General features: G+C 36.6%; 1 protein-coding gene across 2 annotated transcripts in view; it reads right to left on the reverse strand.

Annotated features, from left to right (window-relative positions):
* Window positions 1-25,079, reverse strand: part of LOC115218295 (cGMP-dependent 3',5'-cyclic phosphodiesterase-like) — a 614,814-nt gene that overhangs the window by 370,239 nt on the left and 219,496 nt on the right. For both annotated transcript variants that reach the window (XM_036508346.1, XM_036508347.1), the window contains one exon: window positions 24,337-24,395. In XM_036508346.1, the coding sequence (XP_036364239.1) occupies window positions 24,337-24,395 (59 nt within the window). The remainder of the gene's footprint in view (window positions 1-24,336; window positions 24,396-25,079) is intronic.

Here is a 25,079-nt window from a genome sequence, read left to right on the forward strand (position 1 = left end):
ATTTTTCTTGAGACCACAACACAAGTTCGGTTGCAAAGGTAAGACGACACTTTTTATTTTTGGAGCTGATCAGTGGCTTCACTGCTGGTGATCTTGCTTGTAGGTTATGTTCAACTAAACGATGAGACAAGTTTTTCCAGATAACATTTTCTTCAGTACAATGCTCATTTCCCGAGAGACAGCAGCAGCAGTTTTAAATCTGTCCTTTTTAACCAAATTTACCATAGCACGATCTTTTCTCTTGGTCGTTTTTCTTGGCCTATCTGTAGACTTTCTTGCTTCACACGAACCACAATCATCAAAGACCTTAAGAATACCGTGAGCAACACTTTTTGACTTGTTAACAATCTTTGCAATAGACCCAATACTTAAATTATCCTTCTTTCGAAGCTTAATAATCTGCTGATGAATTGATAACAGAGTAAGTGGCATTATATTAACAAAGTACACTGCAGATATTCTTACTAATGTTTAGTAAACGAACCGTCACGTAAACAAATTCAAAACATTAGGGTTCGCCGGTTAAATATACTAAAACATGGAGTAAAAGCACCCGTTCTGATCATTTTGGCCGCCATGGGTTTTGCAGTAAATCACTAAATCACTGTATTATCCTCTCAAATTACACCAAAATCTCAGACAATAACAATTAATATCGTATTAATTGTCTGTGAAAATTATAGAATATAAAACAACTTTGATAAAAACTTATACCTACTTTTCTGGCGAAAACAATGCCGTTCTGAACATTTTGGCCGCAACTGTATGTATGACTGCATGTATATATGAATCTGGATGTGTGTGTGTGTGTGTGTGTGTGTGTGAGTGTGTGTGTGTGTGTGTGCATGTATATGTGTACATGTGTGAGGCCACCACTGCCACCATTGCCTTCCCCACCACCACCCCCACCACTACCACTGTCATCCTCATCGTATGTTCCCTTTCCGTGCTGGCATGGATACAACGGGTTCAACAAGTCAGGGGAACAGGTCTTGCTCCTATGCCTTATTATTTTATTAATTATATATATATATTCTATTAATTCATTATTTATTTATTTGAATACTCGTGTGTGTGTGTGTGTGTGTGTGTTAGTAAGTGAAAACAGATGTGGATACATGTATGTGTGGAGTGGGTGCATGTAGGTGCTTGAGTGTGAATGATATGTGTATGTATGCATGTGTGTGTGAATGTAAGCAAACATATACAACCATTCACGCAAGCCATTTCACATTCATAACCTATTAAAATAGTGAGTTTTCAAAATTTATGTAATGTAATCACATGACCATAACGGTATATTTCACAGCAATTTATTGATCCTCGTAGCATTAATATAGAGGCATCTCATAGTATTTTCTTTTAATCTTAGTTTGTAAGATGTTCCTGTTGAAGCATCTAATCTTTGGAGCAATTCCTGTATAAAAAATTTACATATAGGTGCAGGAGTGGCTGTGTGGTAAGTAGCTTGTTTACCAACCACATGGTTCTGGGTTCAGTCCCACTGCATGGCACCTTGGGCAAGTGTCTTCTACTATAGACTCAGGCCGACCAAAACCTTGTGAGTGGATTTGGTAGACGGAAACTGAAAAGAAGCCCGTTGTATATATATATATATATATATATATGCATGTGTGTGTTTGTGTGTCTGTGTTTGTCCCCCTAGCATTGCTGGACAACCGATGTTGGTGTGTTTATGTCCCCGTTACTTAGCGGTTCGGCAAAAGAGACCGATAGAATAAGTACTGGGCTTACAAAAAGAATAAGTCCCGGGGTCGAGTTGCTCGATTAAAGGCGGTGCTCCAGCATGGCCGCAGTCAAATGACTGAAACAAGTAAAAGAGTAAAAGAGAAAAGAGAGTATATGTTCTTTATATTTTTCAGTTTCCTTTTGAAAAATGTTTTGGCACAAGCATTTAAGTTCCTGAGAAATTCCTGTAGTTATTCAAAGCTAGGCACAAGTGTGGCTGTGTAGTAAGAAGCTTACTTCCCAACCACATGGTTCCGGGTTCAGTCCCACAGCATGGCACCTTGGGCATGTATTTTCTACTACCTTGTGGGTGGATTTGGTAGACAGAAACTGAAAGAAGCCTGTTGTGCATATGTATGTATGTATGTCTTTGTGTCTGTGTTTGTCCTTCCAGCACTGTTTGATAACTAGTACTGGTGCTTTTACATCCCTATAATTTAGTAATTCAGCAAAAGTGACCAACAGAATAAGTACTAGGTTTTTAAAAAAATATAAGTACTGGTACTAATATATTCGACTGAAAATTCTTCAAGGCAGTGCCCCAGCATGGCCACAAGTAAAAGATATGTTCTTTATATTTTTCAGTTTACTTTTGGAAAATGCTTTGGCACAAGCAGCTAAGTTCTTGAGAAACTCCTGTAGTTATTCAAAGCTAATGAAAAACTAAATCATATATATACTCTGCTTTTCATCTTCAGCTTACTTTCATTTCTGAAACAAAGCTCAAACGCACACACACACACATGTACACACACATGCACGCGCTTACATTTGTGTGTCATAATTCGTTTGAAGCAATGTGGAACATGAAAAACAGTGATTTGGAAAGCCATGGCAATGCAGTTTGGAAAAGATTAGACGTAAAGAAAGAACAAAGACAAAACTTTTATCTTAAGGCATTAAATAATCCTAAATATGGTTTTGCTGAACTCTGTGGATTATTAAATGTTTCAAGGTAAAAGTTTAGTCTTTTCTTCTTGTATTTAGTTTATTCCCAATACATCATTGTAGTTTTCCAAATCGCTGTTCATTTATGTGTACATATGTGTATATATATGTATATATATATTTATATATATATATATATATATAGAGAGAGAGAGAGAGAGATTATTGCTTTATCAACATTGAAACATTTAGGAGTAGTAATAGTAGTAATAATGATGTAATAATATAATAATAATAAATCCATAAATCTATCTATCTATCTATCTATCTATCTATCTATCTATCTATCTATCTATCTATCTATATATATATATATATATATTATTATAATATATATATATATATATATATATATATATGTATATGTATACAAGGCAGCTCAATTCTGTTATAATGCAAATGTTTAAAGAAATTATGGCATTTGAAATATTTAAACTACCAAGAATTGTCTTTAAAAAAAACATGTATTCCATTTTCTCCATGCTACAAGTACAGAAGTGATTAATTTTTGCAAGAATTTTCCAGAATCTTTAAAAGCTGTAAATGCTTTGTTCAGTAGCAACTATGAATTTAAGTAGACCTTATGGTACATAAGCTGTTTTAATCTTGTTAAAACTGAGCTAATAATTATAAAATATTAATAAATGACATATACAATTTTTATACCACTATATTATTGTGCCTTGTTTTAGTGAGAGCTTTATATGATATTCATATTCAGAAGAATATTTAGGAAGAATAAGCTTTATCCTTAATTAATATCTACTTTCTCTAGCATAAGTAGAGTTTGTTTAGGCAGATTTTCTATGGCTGGATGCCCTTCCTGTTACCAAGCCTGAATTGTTTCCAAGCAAGATTAAAAGTTTCCCTTGCCAGATATGCTTTTCACAGAAAATTAGAAATGAACAATGTTGCTTAGTCTTCATTGGACTATTTGGTGAAGGGGTAAGCAGGCACAAACTTTGAAGTCACTGTCAACACTATTTTTGCTAAAGAATAATAAATATGTTCTCTACAAAAAGTATTAAGTAATCGTTCAGTTTAATATAAAATTATTTTTATCATTATAAGACATACAAACAAACATTGATATATATATATATATATACATATATATATTTAGTATACCTCTAATTTGATTATCCCTTTTATTCGAAACCATATTTTATGATATCTTATATTTATCCACCTGTAATGAAGAGAATAGCTTTCTTTGTTGTTTTAAGATAAACTGTGTACTTCTACCCATATGATAATCTAATTCCATTATACATTCATTTTAGATTGTCTTTATCATGCCCTTCTAAACAATATGTTTAAAATATTATTACTCTTTTACTTGTTTCAGTCATTTGACTGCAGCCATGCTGGAGCACCACCTTTAGTAGAGCAAATCAACCCAGGACTTATTCTTTGTAAGCCTAGTACTTATTCTATCAGTCTCTTTTGCCGAACAGCTAAGTTACAGGGATATAAACACACCAGCATAGGTTGTCAAGCAATGTTGTGGAGGACAAACACAGACACACAAACACACACACATATATACATATGCATATATACGACGGCCTTCTTTCAGTTTCCATCTACCAAATCCACTCCCAAGGCTTTGGTCAGCCCGAGGCTATAGTAGAAGACACTTGCCCAAGGTGCCATGCAGTGGGACTGAACCAGGAACCATGTGGTTGGTAAGCAAGCTACTTACCACACAGCCACTCCTGCACCTATATTAAAAGTGTGTGGGAAAGCTGGTGTCAAAAAATATTTTTTCATATATATTAGGGTATCCCATTATTAGGTCTTAAGTTTAATTTCTATCCTTATTCTATATATTGATTTAATATTATAAATTTGCTAAGTTATAAATTACTACCTCTAAATCTTTGAATTCTTTAAATCTAATTTCCACCCCTAAAGTTTATATTACTTATCTCTTTTAGTTTTTCCTTATATTCCCCTTTAATTGATAATCTAAATAAGTATTGACCACCCCTATCTGGTTTTATTCCAGTTACCACTCCTTCTCCATCAGACGTTTTCTTACTACCAACTTTGCAATCTACCCTTTTATGTAGATAAAGCTATATATATATACAGCTTAAATGATGATGATGATATGATGATATATGTATATATATATATATAATATATATATATATATATATATATATATATATATATAATATATATATGTCAACTGTACTCTAGTTAATGGTGATAAATCAATTAAAGTCAGACAGTCTACTAGACTCCATTGTACTGGAACCATATATATATATATATATATATATATATATATATATATATATATATATATATATGGTTCCAGTACAATGGGAGTCTAGTAGACTGTCTGACTTTAATTGATTTATCACCATTAACTAGAGTACAGTTGACAACTCCAACTGGATTTAATTCTAAATGGTTGAAGACTATATCTATATACTACATAAAGTCTTCTAAATATAAGTAACTATATCAAGACTCTTTTTACCTTCCACCCCTACTATTCCTTCTGCTACTCTCTAAATCATAGTAGGCTTAACAAGGTATGCACTATTTTCCAAACTCATTCTGCCACAGTTACAACAAAAGGAAACAATGTAAATATTTTGGTTTCTATTATTGATGTAAATTTGTTGAAAAATGGTTATCCTTCATGTTTGAAGTCTATGAATTCATCTGACAAGAATGGTTTCTTTCAAATTGATGTAATATTTTCATCAATCAATTAAATGTAGCTGCTTGAAACAGCTGTAATGAATTGACACCTGTACATCTTTGTTACTTATGTATATACATACATACATACATATTCCCTCAAATAATTATTATATATATATATGTGGAGGTCATCTTTATTTTGTTATCTCCCCTACTTCTTTGCTCTCCTGTGTGACCCTTCTGTCCGGCAGTGGCCATACTACATCGGTAGCCACTACACACATTTTCTTCTGTGTCCCTTTCTGTAGAAGAGCGTAGGCTCGAAACGTAAAAGACTTTTACTGTTCCTGAGCATTATACTAATACATCTGTTTATTTTCTACACCACCTATCTTCATCTTTTGTTTTTTTCGTGAACTCTCCTATATATACGTATATGTATATGCCACAACTCACACGCCTGCACACACACACACACGTGTGTATATATATATATATATATATATATATATATATATATGACAGGCTTCTTTTAGTTTCTGTCAACCAATCCACTCACAAAGTCAGCTCAGGATGATAGTAGAAGACCCTTGCCTAAGATGCCATGTAACGGGATTGAACTCAAGACATATGATTGAGAAGCAAACTTTTTAACAGCACTACATCTGCAGCTATCTCATTTATTTATAAAAATTCTAAGAACATATTGAGAATATATTTCTTAATGGGAGAATGCTTAAGTTTAAGTAGGTGAGATGAAGAAAAAAATGGAATTACTGTACTCAGTTCCAATGTGTAAAAATAAAGTTAGCTTATAAGAATCGAGTACAGTTCCAATATAAAGATAAAATTTCCAGTAAATGGAGACGATGGAGATATACTTTTCTACTCTAGGCACAAGGACTGAAATTTTGGGGGAGGGGGCAGTTGATTAGATCTATCCCAGTACACAACTGGTACTTAATTTATCAAGCCCTGAAAGGTGGAAAGGCAAAGTTGACCTTGGCAGAATTTGAACTCATAACGTAAAGACAGACGAAATTCTGCTAAGCATTTTGCCCGGCGTGCTAACGTTTTTTCTTTCTTTATTGTCCACAAGGGGCTAAACATAGAGGGGACAAACAAGGACAGACAAAAGGATTAAGTCAATTACATCGATCCCAGTGCGTAACTGGTACTTAATTTATTGACCCCGAAAGGATGAAAAGCAAAGTTAACGTTGGCGGAATTTGAACTCAGAATGTAAAGACAGACAAAATACCGCTCAGCATTTTGCCCGGCATGTTATCGTTTCTGCCAGCTCGCCGCCTTTGATGTAGATATACGAAAGATGTACAATATTTACGAATATTATTTACTACAACGAGGTCAACTAGTAAGGTTTATATAAACAAGAACATATGTCTTATGCTAAAAGAACTCAAACACAACAAAGAATGATAGATATTAATAATTCAAGGTTATCCCATAAAAGTAAAGCAGCGAATAAATGAATAAATATACAAATAAAAAGAAAATTGAATGAGAAATTTAATGATACAATTTGGTGACCTCAGTAACCTTGTTTTGTGCAACTAGGTCAATAAATAGTAATTTTAATAGTTGTAACTGGATACATAACCAGGCTGTTGTAGATCTGGGATGATTGTGTGTGTGTGTGTGTGTGTGGTGTGTGTGTGTGTGCATGTGTGTGTTTGTGTGTGTGCTATCTCATTTCCAACACATGAAAAAGTGATGGTGGCAAACATTAACAACAATCAGCTTGAACATTCAAAATCTTTCTCTACTTCCTCAGAGATGACTGTCATCATCATTGCTGTCACCGTCATCAAATGTCCATTTCCCATCTTGGCATAGCTTGGACGGTTTGGCTAGAACCTTGCAAGATGGAGAGCTACACTAAGTTCCAGCTGTGCGTTTCGGCTTGGTCTCTACAGCTGGATGCCCTTCCAAATAGCAACCACTTTACAGAGACTTACCCAAAGTGCCATGTTCTAGAATTCAATCTAGGACTAAAGCTATACTTGTACCACACACAAAGGCAGCAATTTGGTAGAGACGTTAGCATGCTGGGCGAAGTGCTTTGTGGTATTTTGCCCGTCGCTACGTTCTGAGTTCAAATTCCGCCGAGGTCGACTTTGCCTTTCATCCTTTTGGGGTCAATAAATTAAGTACCAGTTACGCACTGGGGTCGCTATAATCGACTTAATCTGTTTGTCTGTGATTGTTGTAAACACACTTACACATACTTCTTTCAAATCATCTATCTCTGGAATAAATTTCACTCTTGGATATTTAGTACTTTTTACAGCTTGGACACTTCATTCAGTTTTAATAATTTTTTATTCACTAGTTTCAATAATTGGTGTATGGTCAGGCTGGAGCATCATCATGCAGAAAAATAAAGTTACACAGAGTTAATTAGATTTTGTTCCAACACACATTTCTTAGCGTATACATTCTTCAGGAATGTATGCACTTTAAACAAGATAATTCTTGTAAGTAGCTTGTTAAGTGAGTAAACATCTGATCATGCATTTGTTTGATATTGAATGTAGGAGAAAACTCAAGTTAATCAAAGATTTATTTAAAGATCAACAGATTTAGTTAGTTCATTGCATAAAATTAAACGAGACATAGCAATAATGAAATCTTAATTAAACACAACTATTTAATAAATGGTTATGCATCTCCTGCTTTAAGATAAAGTTTGCTGTGAGTAATTATTTACAATTTAAATAGGAATTAAAACTAATTATTTATGTATTTTATGAAGCAATTTGCAAACAAGTGTTGTTGGTTACAGGTTTCCAACGCACTTATTGCTAATTCAATGCATTTCAGATAACTTGAGTGACAAGGAAGTGTTTAATCCAATACAGAACAACTATCTAAAGGAATTTAAAAAAGCAGTAGCTTTCAAGTTTTTGTTTACATCCTTTGTCAATGTACAGCAGTAAAAGATAAACAGAGACATACCATGAGAATAGGCTTCTGGATAGTTTCCATCAACCAGATGTCACTCATAATGTTTTAGTCAACTGAAGACTGTGGCTGATCAAGGTTAAGAGAAATGGAGTTATTGTGCGGTAAGAAGTTCACTTCCCAACTACATGGTTCCAGGTTCAGTCCCACTGTGTGACACCATGACAAAGTGTCTTCTACTATATCCTTGGGCTGGCGAAGGCTTGTGAGTGGATTTGGTAAATGGAAACTGAAAGATCCCCTATATATGTAATTGAAGAAATTTGAGCCATCAAGGAATACAGTTAGACAGTTTTTTTTTTAATTGCTACAATTGTTTTGACACAACGTAGTTCTCCAGGAACCATGCTTGTATGGGTTGGACAGTTTGACTGAGAATTGGCATGCCGGGAGGCAGCACCAGGCTCCAATCTGATTTGGCAAGGTTTCTACAGCTGGATGTCCTCCCTAACTCCTACCACTCCGAGAGTTTTGTGGGTGCCTTTTATGTGCCACCAGCACGGGTACCAGTCAGGTGGCACTGGTATCGGCCAAGCTCGAATGGTGCTTTTTTAAGTGCCACCAGCATGGGTGTGAGTCAGGTGGCATTGGCATCGGCCACATACACACACACACATATATATACACACACACATACATATATATATATATCTATATATATGTGTTTTTGGGTCAGTGTTTGTCCCTCACCACTGCTTGACAACCAGTGCTGGTGTGTCTACATCTTTGTAACTTAGTTTGGCAGAAAAGACCAACAGAATAAGTACCAGGCTTAGAAATTAAAAAACCAAAAAAAAAAAAAAAACGTACTGGGGTCAATTCACTTAATCAAAAATTTTTCAAATAGGCGCAGGAGTGGCTGTGTGGTAAGTAGCTTGCTTACCAACCACATGGTTCTGGATTCAGTCCCACTGCGTGGCATCTTGGGCAAGTGTCTTCTGCTATAGCCTCGGGCCGACCAATGCCTTGCGAGTGGATTTGGGAGACGGAAACCGAAAGAAGCCTGTCGTATATGTGTATATATATATGTATGTGTGTGTATGTTTGTGTGTCTGTGTTTGTCCCCCTAGCATTGCTTGACAACCGATGCTGGTGTGTTTACGTCCCCGTCACTTAACGGTTCGGCAAAAGAGACCGATAGAATAAGTACTGGGCTTACAAAGAATAAATCCCGGGGTCGATTTGCTTGACTAAAGGCGGTGCTCCAGCATGGCCGCAGTCAAATGACTAAAACAAGTAAAAGAGTAAACCCTAGAACTATACGATTGTGAAGTGGAGTCGTTAACCATAAAGCCATGCCTGTGCTCATTTGCTAGTATCTGTTTGTTTTCACCCCGACCTCAAAGTATACAAATTCCAATAGATTTCAACATGCTGGAAACAATCAAATTTGTATGTGCACACACTAACACACACACACACACACAGAGAAGCAGACATATGCATGCAAACACACACACACGCACTGTTCAGTAACATAATCATGTCACAGTCATATTTATTATTTCTGCTTCCTTCTATTTACTTCCCAAATAAATATTTTCGTTAAATTCATAACGTTTACCAGGAGTAACATGTGTATATATCCAAAGTTTCTCCTTTTTTACGTCTTGTTTTGCTATACACATCAACCCTTCACATTATTCTTCGCTGACTAGTTTAAATAACAAAACAGCTCTCACTGCTCTTGCTTGCAGCTTGGTGGATAACCACTGTCTTCTCTACCAGAGTAAACTATATACACACAATATATTTCTTAAATGGCTGGTTTGTTGCCATCACCTATTTCCTCCTTACTGAAGTATGTCTAGAGATAACATCAGGGTTTTAATTTTGTCGAGGACAAAACACTCTCCTTGGTGCCGATAAACCTTTCTATGTACACATACATACACAATCATCATCATCATTGTCGTCGTCATCATCATCGTCATGATCATCATTTTCATCATCGTCATCATCATCATTACCACAATCATTGTTGTCATCGTCATCATCACCATCATCATTGCCGCTGCTGCGATTGTCGTTGATGTCATCACTGTCGTCATCACTATCATCATCATTGTCATCGTCATCATCATCACTGTTTTCATCATCATCACCATCATCATTGCCGCTGCTGCCTTTGTCATTGACGTCATCACTGTCAACATTGTCATCATCATCGTCATCATCGTCATCATCATCACTTTCATCATCATCATCATCATCGTCATCATCGTCATCGTCATCATCATCATAATTGTCATCGTCATCTTCATCATCATCATCATTATTTAACATCCGCTTTCCCATGCTTCAGATGAGTCAGATGGAGTTTCTTGAAGCATATATATTCTACAGCTGGATGCGCTTCCTATTGCCAACCCCCACCTGTTTCCAAGCAAGTTAATATTTCCCCAAAGCCAGACATATTTTCACGGAAGATTCAAAATAAAAGACACCGCTTGCACAATAGTGATATTTGTTTACAACAATCACATGAAGTTAAGGCAATAACACCCACACACATATCCACATACTCATACACATATGCATGCACGCACACACACATACACACAATAGTTTTTCTTCAGTTTCCTTTGACCAACTCCCCTCATAAAGTTTTCTCTGATTCAGAGCCATAGGAGAAGACACTTGCCCAAGGTGTGCCGTGCAGTGAAACAGAACCCAGGATCATGTGGTTGAGAAACAAACTTCCTACCACACCGCCACACTTGCACCTATCCATAGAATCATATATGCACTTATATATACAGGGTGCCCCCAAAAAATGTATACACATAGTGGTTCAGCAAAAGAGAACGATAGAATAAGTACTAGGCTTACAAAGAATAACAAATTTACAATTATTTAAGGTGTGTATACATTTTTTTGGGACACCCTGTATATATGTGTGTGTGTGTGTGTGTGTGTGTGTGTGTGTGTGTGTAAATATATATATATTCATCATCATCATCATTACCCTGTGAACATAAGTGAAAGCAGGATATTGTAGTTACTCGTTTTGTCTGTGTGTTTGCAAAATTACTGGAAAATGACTGAACAGATTTTCACCAAATTTGCAGAATATTCATTGGGTGAGTGGCTCAAACTCATTATTTTGGTTTGATTATCTTCAACACTGGCTGACAGCTGAATCAAAATGTTTTCTTTTTTTCCTTTTTGCTTTGTTTGCAAATGCATAAACGATAAGCAGGGGAAATAACTCTTGATGTCATTTTGTTGAAATATGAATTTGTCTGAAAAAGTATTTATTAAATCAAATTTTATTTTATCCTTGTGTGCGTGCAGGGTATGCATCGCCACTCTAATGCCATTTTGTTGTTTTCATTTAATGTCTGTTTTCAATGCTGGCTTCAGTTGGCTGGTTTGACTGGAGCTGGCCAACCAGAGAGCTGCACCAGGCTCCAGTAGCCTGTTTTAGTTTGGTTTCTATGGTTGGATGCCCCTCCTAATACCAACAACTTTACAGAGTGTACTGCATGTCTTTTACGTGGCACCAACACAGATGCTTTTTATGTAGCGCCAGCAAGGGTGCTTTTTATGTTGCATAAGTAAGGGTACTGGGTATTATAGGTACTGGATATTAAAAGGTATATCATCATCATCATCATCCTCATTTAACGTCCGCTTTCCATGCTATCATGGGTTGGACGATTTGACCGAGGTCTGGCGAACCAAACTCCAATCTGATCCGGCAGAGTTTCTACAGCTGGATGCCCTTCCTAACGCCAATATAATAACATTCTGTGGAGGCGCAATGGCCCAGTGGTTAGGGCAGCGGACTTGCGGTTGTAGGTTCGCGGTTTCAATTCCCAGACCGGGCATTGTGAGTGTTTATTGAGCGAAAACACCTACAGCTCCATGAGGCTCCAGCAGGGGGGGGGACATCCCTGCTGTACTCTTTCGCCACAACTTTCTCTCACTCTTTCTTCTGTTGGCCTGATCGCTTAGGCAGTGGGGTGGCGTCATTTGAAGGCTAAAACAATGCAAAGTGCATTGTGACCAGCGATGTGTAGCAACATCTGATAGCCTGGTCGGTCACGGTGATCACGGTGGTAATGACATATACTAGATACAGGCAGTAAATGCTCAGACCAGATGAGATGCTTAAAATCCAATGTCAAACAAGAGGAGACAGAGTGCAAGCAAATAAGACTTGGCTACAGGCACCGTATCAGTAAAGCTAATGACAAAATAATAAAATAAAAGATGGACAAGTGATTGTAAGTAGCATCAAATCAGTTTAGAAATAGACTTGAATTCTCTTCCCTTTATTCTCTGACATTAATGTTTGAACTTTCAAGATATATAGCTTATCTATGAGGAATTACTATGAGCTCTTGCTTTCCTCTTTCTCCTGTTTCTTTTTTTTTCCTGCTTCGTTCATATTTTCATATTCTCTTCTGTATGTCTATTTTATAAAAGAATCGATGCAACTTAGAACTGTCTGTCCATCTTTATTTTATATGCATATGTGATATATATAGGACACAGGAGTAGATGTGTGGTAAGTAGCTTGCTTACCAACCACATGGTTCCGGGTTCAGTCCCACCACGTGGCACCTTGGGCAAGTGTCTTCTACTATAGCCTCGGGTTGACCAAAGCCATGTGAGTGGATTTGGTAGATGGAAACTGAAAAGAAGCCCGTTGTATATATGTATATATATGTGTGTGCATATGTTTGTTCCCCCAACATCGCTTGACAACTGATGCTGGTGTGTTTACATCACTGTAACTTAGCAGATCGGCGAAAGAGACCAATAGAATAAGTACTAGGCTTACAAAGAGTAAGTCCTGGGGTCGATTTTCTTGACTAAAGGCGGTGCTCCAACATGGCCACAGTCAAATGACTGAAACAGGTAAAAGAGTAAAAGAGTATATATATATTGCGTCTAGCCACCTTAGTTATTATATATATATATATATATATATATATATGCCATGTAATGCTATGGGTTGGCCCTGCCCCTCTGGCGAATCTCTGGCATGTCATGTAATGTTATGGGTTCAGTCTGCCCCTCTGGCGAATCTGACATGTCATGTAATGTTATGGGTTGGGTCTGCCCCTCTGTCAAACTATGCCAGCATAGATAAAGGATGTTCCATAAACAACATTGTCCGGACTTGTGCCTCAGAGAGGAACTTCCTACATGCAATCCTATGGGGGCGTCCTTACTCTGTAAACACATGCACACATGCATGCATCTACACACACATGCATAGATGCACGCACACACAAAAATCTTCATTCGAACTTCTGCCATGGCCTTCCCCTCTTTTTTTCTGGATGTGGCATCCACTCTTGTCAGTTTGCTATTCTAGCTATTATCCTTTTTTCTAAACACATGTCCCATGAAAGACAATTTAAGAGTCTTGTTTTCCAGATAATATGAGTTAAACCTGCTGCCAGTCTTATCTTAAAAGATGGATGAGGAAAACATCAAAACTTTCGTCGGTAGAGGCAACATGTTGAGGCCTTCATCCAGCAGTGAACTGAACACATGCAAAGGACAATATCATCATCATCACCATCACCATCATTATCATCTTCATTTAATGTCCATTGTCCATGCTAGCATCAGTTGGATGATTTGACTAGAGCTTGCAAGCTGGAGAGCTGCACCAGGTTCCAGTCCGATTTGGCATGGTCTTTACAGCTGGATGCCTTTTCTAATGCCAACCACTTTACAGAGTGTGTTGGGTGCTTTTACATGGTACCACATGGATGCTTTTGCGTGACGCTCCATGGGCACCTTTATGTAGCACAGCCATGAGTGCTTTTTATGTAGCACTTGTGGCAGTGCTCTGGAAAGGTGCACATGTGGTGTCCCATAAAAGCACTTGTGCAGTGCTTTTATGCAGCACTCCATGACATACACACGCACTTCATTTAATATACATGATCAATGGCGGTGCCCCAGCATGGCCGCAGCCAGCCTCAAGGCTGAAACATGTTAAAAAATGATATTTAAATATGAGCTACTGTTAGTTTCATGCTGTGGAAATACAATAAATTAACCTTGTGCTTCCAAGCAATCCTTCAGGCTCAAATAGACAATAGGATTTTTTCTTTTCTTTTTTCTTTTTTTTTTTTTGGAATAGTGGATCTCAAAGCACTTAAAAGTTATAAATAATAACTTCAAGAGCCACTGTTCCCCAACTCCAAAAAATAAACAAAAAATTATTTCATGCTCTCCAGAAAGTTTACAAATTCCTAAAATGCCAACAATATGTGTGTGTATGTGTGTGTGTGTGTTTTATTTTTGGCTTGGTTTCTATGGTGAGATGAAATGAAAGCAAGATGAGGTTCCTTGATTCCATTTATGTGAGAATTATCCCTCTATCCCCATTCCGATGCACGCTGACTCCAAACACAATGACTACTTTAACCCATGTCAGTACAGAAAGCAGATGTAAAATTAAGATGGTGATCATATGTGTATATATTTATACATGCACATATGATTTACACAAACACACACACAGAGAAAGATAAATGCACATAAATATATTTATAAACAGTGTAATATTCTTGAAATCAAATTTGCAAAGCTAATATTTCAAAAATATTGAAAATAAATATCATTAGCAATGAATGACACCTATTTTGTTTAGATGAACACAGAAAGTAAATATAGAATGTGGAGCAACAATTGTGCATTCAGAAGCTAGTTGGTATATTTAATAAAATATCTTTACCTGGTTAGAAGACAACAATGAAAAATATCATATTGATTTTTGACCATTTAACAAGAAAAGCAAGAAGAGAAACTGTGAAAGCAATCAGAGTCTGAGAAAAACAGAACCTGAAGACTTGAGTTATAAATTCTATCTTGTATATAAATGGATTAGTTCAGTGAATAAAAGAATATGAAAATTAAAAAGCACTTGGTTATATAAAGTTGGACAAAACAGTAATGAAAGCATTTCCTGCATCAGAATCTGGAAAATATATTAATTAGAGTGTGTAATCTAGAGAAAGTAGTCTGGAAATGAAATCTTATGATCAGACTAACACAGAGATCAATATTCCAGTTTATAGCAGGATAAAGAATAAATGAAAGAACCGTATGCAACAGCAGCAGCAGCAGCAACAGCAGTAACAGCAGTAGAACACCAACAATGGAATGGAAAAGAAGCTTTAGACAAGAATTATCTCGGCAATAGGTATATTTGAATATGTGATATTGAATATAGCTAGATCTTATTTTCTGGGTGGCCCTGACATTTTTCTATTTACTAACAAGATCTTTCTAAATCTTCTCTCCATCAATTCTATTAGATATCTTTGACAATCAGATAGGACTTTGTTCAGATATTTTTCTTCAGACAAGGAAATAATTTCATTTATCTACGTAAAATGTCTGTTGGTTAGCATTCATAGAAAACAGACACCGTTGCCCTTTATTTAACTATTTTTATTGACCTTGCTGTCAATATTTCTATGGTAGTGTTATAACTTTAATAACTGACGTTCTTTACATACAAATCTCAACACAAGAATGAATCATACATTTCAGGTTTACATTTATATTTTTATTTTATTTTCTTTTTCCATTTCTGAATAAGTGATTACTAATCTTCCCAACAATACTTGTATCGAAATCCCAACAACTTGAGAATAATGACATTATACAATACTTATAATGCATCTGTGACCAAGCTACCATTTATGACAAACAATAGCCATCACTTACAAGTAATTATGACTTATGACCTTGTCCCATATATATATATATATATAAGTGTTTTCATTGTCTAAAATGGTCACAAGCAAATGCAGATGCATTCTTGACCCTCCCATCCTTGATCCAGCTGAACATTAATGATATGACAAAAGGAAAAGAGAGCTGAGCCAGTGCCCAGCTGGTACTCATTTTCAGCAGAGTGGCGCAATGTAAAATGAAGTGCCTTGCTCAAGGACACAATATAGATCATACTTATCAAGTTTTTTGCTAAAACTATGATGCAAAGGGAGATTTTATTTTTACTACTAACTTTTTTCATCTCTCTAAAAGTTTTTATGTATCAGCCTATTGTATCTACTTCACTAAGGAAACTCAACCAAATTACAAATTCAGTTCCTTATTGCCTAAATTTGATGGAATATATTTAAAGAGTAAAATTGTGAATGAAAAATGTACTTTGATCATGTAATCAGAATGCCACAGGAAGGATTCTTCAAGCCTAGCTAACGAGTAGGAGACTTAAGGTTAGACCAAGAATGAGATGGGTGGATAATATTTATAGTTTTAGTTGATCATGCTTGAGAATCCAGCCAAGAATTCTAAGGTCGGTCACTTATGATAGGATCCTATGGAGGAGGTGTGTGATGAATCTACTACCCATGACCCTCCCAAGAATAGAGGGTGGCAAAAAAGGATAGATGGTAATATGGATGATGTGTAAAACTGTGATTGGGTAAAATGTTTCGCATTTATGTGCTTACTCTGATATATATATATATATATATATATATTATATATATATATATACACACACACACACACACACACAGAGGGAGGCAATTATGCAAGATATATTAAATACCATATGATAGTTTGGTTATGGAGTGCAAAATGAGAGAAAGCAGAAGATGAAGACTTTCAGACAATGAATATTTAAGTACAAATATATAGATATTTATTCATCCACTCAACTTGATCCCTCTTACAGCCATTCTTTACCCCCAGGAAATCGATCCCCTATCAAGACATTGGAATCTAAGTTTGAATCTTTTAAGCACTACTAAGTGTCATCTATACCGAGAATCTCTGAGTTTCATCTGTGAACTATAAAAATAAATGTATTTAACAATGAAAGTCGGAGCAGGAGGCATTATACAATATCTTTTATCTTTTACTTGTTTCAGTCATTGGATTGTGGCTGTACTATGGTAACCATGTTATAAGGGTTGACCCAGTACTTATTCTTTTAAAGTCTAGAACTTATTCTATTGGTCTCTTGCACTGAACTGCTAAGCTATCGGGACATAAACAAACAAACACTGGTTGTCAAGAGGCAATTGGTGGGGACAAACATAAAGACACTCATGTATATACAATGGGCTTCCACACAGTTTCCACCTACCAAATTCATTCACAAGGCATTGGCCAGCCTGGGGCTATAGAAGATGCTGTGCAGTGGGAATGAACCTGAAACCATGTGGTTGCAAAGGCAGCTTCTGTGCCTTAATGTATTATGAGATATTAATTTTCTTTAAAGCAAATAACTAAATGCTCAATCATACAACACACACACACACACACTGTTCTTCAATGTATTCCTCAGGCAAGATTATCACTTGGAACATATCTCTCCCATATTATTCTATTTACACAATTTTCCAGGAGCCAACCTTTATCCAGTGATTTCGGCTGGTAAGGGAAGCAAAGCTCTTATTAAAAATTTGGCCTCTATGTGTCAATGTATGACTACCACTTTTTGCTTTTGTCTCTCTTTTGTCTTTCTTCCCTCTCGGATAAATCTGTCAGCATAAATGCCGTTTTCTATATTTCTTTTTTTTTTTTTTTAATTTCTGTGAAAATGATTTGGCAAATATTTTCCTTAAGGACATGATCAGCGCCATTGGGCATTGCAGCTAGTACTTCTCAATGCTACACTAGAAGAAGAAATCTTGAATAACTACAACTAAATCATTAAAAAAAAAATGTTCCAAGAAATCAAAAAATTCAAGATCTCCAAGGACAAATCTCATTTTTCCATTCCAAGGTAAATAAGGCAAACACTTAACAGTTCCAAATTTATCTCTTGGCAAAATAATGTAAAAGAAAACATTTTCTTCAAATAAAAATGTGACAATTCTAAATCTTTCACAGAACTGTCTTATGACATCTGTTAATTCCAAACAACAATAATTATTTCTAATTTTGGCACAAGGCTCCCAATTTTGAGGAGAGGGGCGATTTGATTACATCGATCCCAGTACATGACTGGCATTTTATTTTATCACCCTGCAAGTATGAAAGGCAAAGTTTAGTACATGCTATCCTTGAAAAGAGATGTGATGGCTGTGTTTAAAATTGATTGCTTGACCAAAGCTGAGCAGGAACTAAACCACAAAACAATGTGAATAATATAAGAAATATAATAATATAAGAAAAGTTTCACATCAGTCACCATTGATGTTAGAAATCATCACTGAAAATGTTTAAAATCCTTATGAACTTTATATCGAACTGTTACAAGCTAAGTACAATCACTGTCATCCATACATACAGGCTTGTCTTTTATACTTGCCTGTGCCACATAAAATGCACTTGTGTTGGTGGCACATAAAGAGCACCCAACACATTCTGTAAAGTGGCTGGTGTTAGGAAGGGCATCTAGCCATAAAACCCATCCTGCAACAGACAAGTGGAATCTGGACAGCTTCCCAACTGGCCAGCTCCTGTTAAACTGTCCAACCCATGCCAACATGGAAAATGAATATTAAATGATGATGATGTTGTTGTTGTTACAGGCATGACTATGAGGCTGAGAAGTTTACTTACTGGGTAAGTAACTTCGACTATAACTCCATACCAACCAAAGCTTGTCAGTGGTTTTGATGGAGGGAAACTGAAAGAAGCCATCTGCACATACATACATACATACACACATACATATATATAAACCAATGCTGGTTTGTTTATGTCTCCATAACTTAGCAGTTTGGCAACAGAGACAAATAAAATAAGTACTGGGGTCTTCAAGGTGGTGCCCCAGCATGGCCACAGTCCAATGACTGAAACAAGTAAAAGATAAAAGAAAAAGTATATGTATGTATATGTGTGAGTGTGTATTTGTGTCTTTTTGTTTTGAAATTGAGTGATAGCTGTAAATGAGTGTCACTCTCATACAAGCAGCATCGTTCATTTCCAGTATTTTGCGAAAACATGTCTGACTATAAGGGAAATATTACTTTTCTTAGAAACACATGAGGGTTCAGAATAGGAAGGGTGTCAGGCCCCAATAAATATGCCTCAGTAAACTCTGTCCAACCCATACAAGCATGGAAAACCGGACATTAAAATGATGATGTCAATGCAACCAGGGATTGTATACAACTGCAAAATTGCCTTCCTGTTAATATGCTTAACCTTCACAATAACAAGTAACAAATAAAAAAAAATGAATCTTGTTTAGCAAACTGCTGGAACCAGATATCTGCAGAAGCTTCCAGTGAATATTTATGGACTGTGGTTGTTATCATTATAGATAATTATTTTGAATAATTAGCACATTGGTTATGGTTTAAGTCATTTTATAGCTTCACATCAGCTTGAATTAAGCTAACCTTATGATTAAATATCATCCAAACCCTAGCTACCTTGCTTTTCTTCAGTAATAGTGAATCCTGGATTGCATTATCCAATATGCCCTTCTATCTTTGTTGGACAAACGACATGTCTAAGATAGTCAAAAATGCTGAAGGCTTCTTAGCATTACTCAGTAAAACTTTTGCACTGGCTGCCTAGTTAATGCTATATTCAGCTATGGTATATTCACACTTACAATTGGCATCTCCAGTCTGGAATTGCCATCTTGTGCAGAATATTTATCTGGTGGAAGCTTTCCAAAAACATGCAACCAAATGAATAACTTCCATTTGTCATTTACCACATTTTGAACATCTTGCTTCTCTCGGCTTCAACGCACTAAAGCTTTGACATTAAGTAGATGACCTGGTAGATTATCCACCATCTGTTCAATAACTTTGGCCACCTTTTTGAATTCAATATCTCTACTACAAACTTCTAAATCAAATCATGAGTGCAGCGCACATGAATTTTCATTTATCATTTATTTTTTACTTATTTCAGTCATTTGACTGCAGCCATGCTAGAGTACTGCTTTGAAGGGTTTTACTGATCCCAGGACTTATTTTTTTAAAGCCTAGTACTTATTATAGGCGCAGGAGTGGCTGTGTATAGGCACAGGAGTGGCTGTGTGGTAAGTATAGGCGCAGGAGTGGCTGTGTGGTAAGTATAGGTGCAAGAGTGGCTGTGTGGTAAGTAGCTTGCTAACCAACCACATGGTTCCGGGTTCAGTCCCACTGCGTGGCATTTTGCGTAAGTGTCTTCTGCTATAGCCCCGGGCCGACCAATGCCTTGTGAGTGGATTTGGTAGACGGAAACTGAAAGAAGCCTGTCGTATATATGTATATATATATGTGTATGTGTGTGTGTTTGTCCCCCTAGCATTGCTTGACAACCGATGCTGGTGTGTTTACGTCCCCGTCACTTAGTGGTTCAGCAAAAGAGACCGATAGAATAAGTACTGAGCTTACAAAGAATGAGTCCCAGGGCTGATTTACTCGACTAAAGGTGGTGCTCCAGCATGGCTGCAGTCAAATGACTGAAACAAGTAAAAAGAGTAAAAAGAAAGAGTATTCTATCGACCTCTTTTGCTGGACTGCTAAGTTATGGGAATTTAAAGACACCAGCACTCGTCGTCAAGCAGTGTTGTGGGGATAAACACAGACATAAAGACATACATACAAACATATGTATATGTTGTTATAGGTCAGCTGTTGGACCTCGTTATCCTAGCATTTCCTCACATCTGCAAGACGGAAAGTTAAATTTGTCTTTGTATAGAGTTTAATGAGCTGTCCACAAGGCTGTAGCTTCCATGGGTACAAAGCCATTGGTCACTCTATGACCAGAATTTAATCTTTTGTTTTGATATATATATATATATATATATATATCAACAATTGAGGGTAAAATTAATTAGTTATTAATCAATTTCACCAAGTATTCAGTATGTAAAAGGACCATTTATGGCGAATTCAAAATATTACATTATATAATTAGGGCTTAGTAAAATAAATTACTTTATATATATATATATATATATAGTTTAAATTTAAGGAAAACAAAGACGAAGACAGGTGAAAGAACAACCAGCAAGTGTATTAGATTAATGATCAGAAAGAATGGAAAAGTCTTTGACATTTCGAGCCTATGCTCTTCAACAGAAAGGATTAAAAGGAAAAAATAAAATGAAGAGAGAACGAAAAACATGGAGAGAAAAAAAATGTTTAGGGATTAACGGTTCAACATGATGAAATGGCTGGAAGAGACTGGATGAAAGGGAGATTATAATAATGGTGACCAAGATGAACTAAGGTGCACAAGCACATGTGTGTATGTGAGAATGGTGCGTGTGAGTATAGGGGCAAGTGCATGAGTATATATGTGTGGGCAAACTGAAAATTATGAGGGCTTGTGTGTGTGACAGGCTACTTTCAGTTTCCATCTAACAAATCCACTCACAAGGCCTTTTATGTATACTTTATTCTTTATGACTCTTTTACTGTTAACTTTTCTGTCCTCTTGTGTTTTGTTCCTAAATACTATGCATATGCTTTTGGTTATCATTGCTGTCTTTCTTTGTTTTATCGCTGCTTTTACTCTTTTTGGACAAAATGTAGTGAAGCGAAACAGCATTTACAATGGGTAAAGGTAAAGACCTCCTTTGGTCATGCATGACCGTAGGGTTGCACCGAGAAAGTTCCACCCTGAGGCATAAGTGTGGACAAGGTTGTTTGTGGAAGACCAGCAGTCCCCCATGCATACCAGTTTCCCTTCTCCATGCCACCAATGCTGTCCAAGTGAAAGGCAAAGGCTGATACCGCTTGGCACCAGTGACATCGCAACTAATTTCTACAGCTGAATGAACTGGAGCAACGTGAAAACAAGTATCTTACTGAAGAACACAATATAGAGCCCAGTCAGGGAATCAAACTTACAACCACACAATTGTAAACCTGATGCTCTAACCACTGAGCCATGCACCTTTACTGTTTACAATAAACTCATTGTTTTAACTGGTATCACATTTAAGTTGATAGATCATAGTTTTTAAAGAACTTTGACTGTTATTTTTATCAGGTCAGGGAATAACAGAAAGGTTCTTAATGGTGTGTGTGCCTTTTTAGAATAATGCTAATTATAAGAGTATTTATTTCAATAATCAAAAGAAAGCTAGTAATTATCTTAATTGCATTTTGAGTGGATTCTCTCTTCTAACAGAAATTGCTCCACCATGAAATGATAGAAATACCGATGTAATAATTAGGTAAAACTGGCACAAAATACCAAATTTGTGATTATGTTTGAAGGTATGATTTTCTATTACAGCTTGTAACATTACAAACACTAAGTCATTAGTCTGTCACTCCAACGAGGCGATAAATACAGAACTATCAATATCTTCTATTTATTATTATTATTATTATTATATTTAAGTTGGTAAGCTGGCAGAATCGTTAGCGTGCCAGGCAAAATGTGTGGCAGCATTTAGTTTGTTTATACATTCTGAGTTCAAATTCTGCTGAAGTCCACTTTGCCTTTCATCCTTTCAGGATCTATAAAATAAGTACCAGTCAGACACTGGGGTCGATGTAATTGATTTACTTCCTCCCCCAAAACTGCTGGCTTTGTGCCAAAATTTGAAATCATCATTGTTATTACTATTAAGGCAGCAAGTTAGTAGAGTTGTTAGCACACTAGAGAAACTGCTAAGCAGCATTTACATTCTGAGTTCAAATGTCACTGGGGTTGACTTTGCCTTTCATCGTTTGTGGGGTCAATAAAACAAGTATCAGTTGGACACTGGGGTTGAAGCAATCGACTTATCTCCTCTCCCCAAAATGCTGGCCTTGTGCTCACTGGAGAATTGTTAGCACAGTAGGTAAAATGCTTAGCAGCATACTCTTTTACTTCTTTCAGTCATTTGACTGCAGCCATGCTGGAGCACTGCCTTTAGTCGAGCAAATCGACCCCAGGACTTATTCTTTGTAAGCCTAGCACTTATTCTATCGGTCTCTTTTGCCGAACCGCTAAGTGACGGGGACGTAAACACACCAGCATTGGTTGTCAAGCAATGCTAGAGGGACAAACACAGACACACAAACATATACACACACATACATATATATATATATATACATATATACGACAGGCTTCTTTCAGTTTCCGTCTATCAAATCCACTCACAAGGCTTTGGTCGGCCCGAGGCTATAGCAGAAGACACATGCCCAAGATGCCAAGCAGTGGGACTGAACCCGGAACCATGTGGTTGGTTAGCAAGCTACTTACCACACAGCCACTCCTGTGCTTACCCATTACTATGTTCTGAGTTCAAATTCCACTGAGATTGACTTTGCCTTTCATCATTTTGGGGGTCAATAAAATAAGTACCAGTCGAGTACTAAGGTCAATGTAGTCAACTAGATCCTCCCCAAAAATTTCAGTTCTTATGCCTATAGTAGAAAGGATTATTACCTCTGCCTTAGCGAAGGCAGAGGTATTGTTTTCAGTTGTGTTTGTTTGCTTGTCCATGGACAAGATAACTCAAGAACCACTGGATAGATTCGGATAAAACTTTCAGGGATGCTTGGCCTCATGACTAGCTCAAACTGATTAAATTTTGGGATCAATCTGGCACTGGACAAGGATTCTGGATTATTTTTGATTTTTTTTTACTTAATTTTTGAGAGCACTCAGGTTCATTTTTAGTATTCTCGTTTGTGAGTGCAGTCGAGTTTATTTTAGATATTCTCATTTAAAAAAATCATCTCTAGCTAATTGTTGAAAGGCCGTTGGTGTTACCTTGGTGGAGGTTTGCACTCTCTGAGAGCTCTTGTTATTATTATCTTTTTCTTTTTAGAATGGAACCAAGAATATTTCAACTTTAACTGGAGTACTTTGGATACCAACTCAAGACTACTCTTGGTTTCTAGGATAAAAAAAACTTCATGCCTTCAAGTGATCGAATTAACATGACATTTTGATGAGATATTCATATGAAAATCACATCAAAATATCACATTAATTTATGTTCCGAACATCAGCTTAATAACGATGCAGTCATTTCACTAAATTTTTCATTATTTTCTGAAATTAACTGAAACAAACGCAGTATATTTCAACATATATATGGTAAGAAAAGGGTTAAGTCATACTTACTATTATCACACCACTTTTCTCTTGCTCTCTAGAACCCAGAACAGGTAAACACACAACCACTGCAAGAACAGAAAATTTGTTTTAATCAAAAATCAATGACAATGCTCCATTATTATTATTATTGAGAAAGAGGGAGAGAGAGAGAGGGAGAGAGAGAGAGAGAGAGGAGAGAGAGAGAGAGAGAGCAGTGCATGCTATCAAAATGACACTGGAGTAAAATATACGAAGCCCAGTATACCCATCTGATAAAGGTATACCAGGTATACGCATCACAACCATATGTACACAACATGGTGAGTTCATATCAAGATAAACAGCACATGACCTTGCAGGTGGGGCTCAGTTAGAATTTTCTTAACTTCCAATAAGTTAAGATCAGAACCCATGAAAGCCACTGCCTGCTACTGCATCAGGGATTTTTTATTATTATCATTTTGAGTGAGAGAGCAGTGCATGCCATCAAAGTGACATCGGAGTAAATTATACGAAGCCCGATATACCCACCATGACTAACCGTCTGATAAGGGTACACCAGGCACATGCATCACAACCATATGTGCGCGACATGGTGATCTCATATCAAGATAAACAGTGCATGACCTTGAAGGTGGGGCCCGGTTAGAATTTTCTTCTGGTCGAGTAGCCCATCCCGCTCAAAAGGTCCCTGAATAAGGATTGTTTAAGGATGTTGAATGAAACACCCAGGTTTCTAAAGGTGAATTATCCAAACCTCTAAGAATTCC

The sequence above is a fragment of the Octopus sinensis genome, linkage group LG13, assembly GCF_006345805.1.
Source record: "Octopus sinensis linkage group LG13, ASM634580v1, whole genome shotgun sequence".
In the NCBI taxonomy this organism is placed as follows: domain Eukaryota; kingdom Metazoa; phylum Mollusca; class Cephalopoda; order Octopoda; family Octopodidae; genus Octopus; species Octopus sinensis.